Genomic DNA, 3,330 nt, shown 5'->3' with positions numbered 1-3,330 from the left:
AAAAATGGAATAATAAGAGTACATTTTTTAACAAAATTTTAACTTAAATATCATACAAGTGTATTTATTTTTTAGTTAAAAATTAATGGATTCAAACAATTAATCTTTTTAAAACTCAAATCAAAATTCGAAACCGATTAAAGTGATCCTCTCTTCTTCCTCTTCAGAATCATGTGACTTATCAACGCTTGGTTCGGATTCGACGAACCATGCATAAACATGTGTTTTCTTGATTTTCTTCCATATATCTCTTGCTTACCTTGACTTGTGAGCCAACAAACTTCAATGTTGAGCAAGTTTAATTTAAGAAATCTTATCCTAACATGTAGCTGAAGGTTGGGTCCATTAGGGTTTCATGGATTTAAAGTTATTCTTAATATGACTTAGGAGGAAAAAGTGCTTTAAGCACTTTGAAAGATAGCCGAATTCGGAGTAGTAAATCAATGAAAGAGTTTGGTGAAATTAATCTTCATTAGTTTTGTTTGACTTGTGTAATTGTTGTATGGTTTGGTTATGCTTCAAATTGATTGTTTATGTGAGTAATTATGGTTGAAATTTTGATGAAAATTTCATGAACTTTGATGATATTCAAGCTATAAACGTTATTCTTCAGTACAGCTGGAAACCGAAATCATAGCCCCTAATTAATGGTCAAATTGTGTTGAAATCAAGTGAAAATTATGGGGCTTTAGTGGCTTATAATTTGTTTTGCATTAGGGTAAATGTTAGTTACCGAAAAGATTGAATTACTGGTTAGAATTGAAGAAAGAATTTGGAGAACTTACGAAGAACATGAAAAACATTTTTGAATGTCACCAAAAACTCTCAAGAACACCACTTTGATTTTGTTAGTGGTCAAAGTATAAATATTAAAATATTTCGGGGTTGAAAGCATAAATACTAATAGTTTAGCGTGTTAAAGTATATATATCAAAAGTTAAGGGAGTCCAAATATATTTTTTATCATATTTTGGGTGTCAACATATATTTTTAACAAATTATTATTAAAAATTATTTCATACTACAATATAAAATATAATTATTTTATTACTAGTATTATTTTGTTAAAAAAATAAATTAATGGTGACAAGACAATTTTTTCAAAAAGTCTAAAAAAAATAATTTTAAACTCAAAATATCATAACTATCTCCATAAAATATTTAAGAAGTGATAAATATATATTCATGAAAAAAAACATAAAAGGAAGATAAAATGTTCAAGGCCAACCCTAGTTATGGTGAAAATAAGAAATGTTAAAAACTAAAAATAAAAGTAAATATAAAGGCAAGACAAATTGGTAATGCTCTAAACCCATCGAATTGTATCTCTGATCCCCCAAATCATGCCTTATATCTCTGCCTGTACAGTCACTTGCCTCATTTCCAGCATTCCATAATTTCAAGTCTCATCCTTTTTCAGACAATCACGTGATACACATTCTTCGAGGTACACATATTAATGGAGGGAAATGAAGTTATCTTTTCCGCCAAAGGGAAAACCCCCACAGGAGTTATCCAGAAAATTCCCATCCTTGATTTCATCTATTACTCGATAACACAACTTATTCTACTGAGCCCATGTATGTTCGAAATATCATGGACACATATGTTCGAAATTAAGCTTTATGGAACTGTAATTATCTTCATTTATAAATCACGCCAATGTCTTCCATACTGCCCCGCGTCTACTATTTCATTAGTGCACAACATGTGATTTAAACAGGTACATTTAAAGGTTGTGACATGTCCAGAATATACACCACAAAAAATTTGTTAACTAGCTCCAACCAAAATATAGTTGTGATCCTATCATCATGGTGCTAAATAATCTTTTAACAAAGTATACTTTAGTACAAACTAAGCATACACATTTGGCTATGCCCTACCCAAGCGTCTATGTCCTTTAAGTAAATGTTAAAAAATAAAAACATAGCATGTGTCTCTCTTCACGCTTTTCTCTTCCAAACTTTACTGCCACGAATGGATGGTCCACAGGACATATCAAGATTCGGATTCCACTGCCACTTTCACAGTCCCCTCCCCCCTTCAAAAGCCAAACCAAACATTCCAACTATTCAATCCCTGCTTTGACCACAATTACATTCACAACTTCATGCCTATAAAACCCCCTTCTCATTCACTTCAAACTGCTCCTTCCACAACCAACAATATTCATGGGTACTAAAGACACCCCTGATTATTACTGTGTCTTCGACAGATGGGTTCCCGGGATATACACCTCCCTATCGGAACTTCATGAGCAGATAAACGAGTACGAAGATTGTTATTGGGAAAAATACACCACGTTGCCTGAAGCCGAGCAAGCCTGGCTATCATACTTTGGCATTGAAGACCTAGAGGAAGGCAAGGCGCATCATGAATGGTAAAGCACCCGATGCCGTTGAGACGGATGACTTCCGGGAGAAGTAGAGGATTGCCCTCAGAGCCTTGCATGCAAGGTTTCACCAACTTCAGCACATGTTGCCAAAGAAACCGCAGCGTAAGTCCTCACCTACAACTACCTCCTTTATTGTATCCTCCATTTTTCCTTGTTACTGTGTCCTAACAAAGTGCGTAGGCCATCAGCTAGTCCCGGAGACACCGTCGGCTCCGTTGCTTAACCCAAGCATGAGGGCTTACCTGGACAATGCTTGCGACAACCTGCACATTCCGGGTCCCATTTATAGGATCCTCATCCAAAGGGTCGGATTTGCTATCGCCATCTCGTCTCTGTGGTCCCACCTTCATCGTCTAAAGAGCCTTAGTGGTTGTCGACCGTATAGCATTCAATCATACTCTCTCTCTCTCTTGAGGACGCGGCACGACTATGCATCCAGGAGCTCTGTAAAACCAAGGACACCTACATCCACGATTACAACTACGACCTGGCCAAGAGGTGGAAACAAAAATACACTGACCTCTGCTAAGAAACTTACACCCTCGAGGCCCGGCTCAAGGATGTCACAGAGTCCAATGATGCCTTGCAAGAGAGGCTTTCACCTTGGACAGGCTTTGCCATGGGAGGCATGGGGCTGCAACTTGAAACGGTGGCATTGGAGGAGGAAGCACCTAGTCGACTGAGGACTCTTCATGGCTACTGTTTTGTGCCTCAGTCAGCTGTATAGTTGCTTCTTACTAACCATCATGATTGAACTATCTATCCTTTGTCTTTCCTCCTTCTTATTTTGAGGCTATCATCATCTGTTAAGTAGATCACATCTCTCTGCAACCCAACCCTTCTTTACAACCTTATGCTTGTACTCTCTAAATACTTGCTTCGTGGGAACTTATAACTGTGCATGCTTTCCATCGTTCCTTACTGAACGTGTT

General features: G+C 37.1%; 1 protein-coding gene across 1 annotated transcript; it reads left to right on the top strand.

The window, feature by feature from the left end:
* Window positions 1,748–3,085, top strand: LOC110264732. Its single transcript, XM_021106774.1, has 2 exons — window positions 1,748–2,500; window positions 2,579–3,085. The coding sequence occupies exons 1-2, from the start codon at window positions 2,479–2,481 to the stop codon at window positions 3,079–3,081; spliced, it is 525 nt and encodes a 174-aa protein (XP_020962433.1). The 5' UTR covers window positions 1,748–2,478; the 3' UTR covers window positions 3,082–3,085.

This window comes from Arachis ipaensis, chromosome B07 (assembly GCF_000816755.2).
Source record: "Arachis ipaensis cultivar K30076 chromosome B07, Araip1.1, whole genome shotgun sequence".
Taxonomy (NCBI): Eukaryota; Viridiplantae; Streptophyta; class Magnoliopsida; order Fabales; family Fabaceae; genus Arachis; species Arachis ipaensis.
Note: the sequence above shows the minus strand (reverse complement) of the source record. Positions and strands in the feature narration are given on the sequence as shown.

Coding starts and splice junctions, on each gene's coding strand:
- LOC110264732 (XM_021106774.1), top strand. CDS start 2,479: ATGTTGCCAAAGAAACCGCAGC. Junction 2,501..2,578: donor GTTGCCAAAGAAACCGCAGC/GTAAGTCCTCAC, acceptor CAAAGTGCGTAG/GCCATCAGCTAGTCCCGGAG.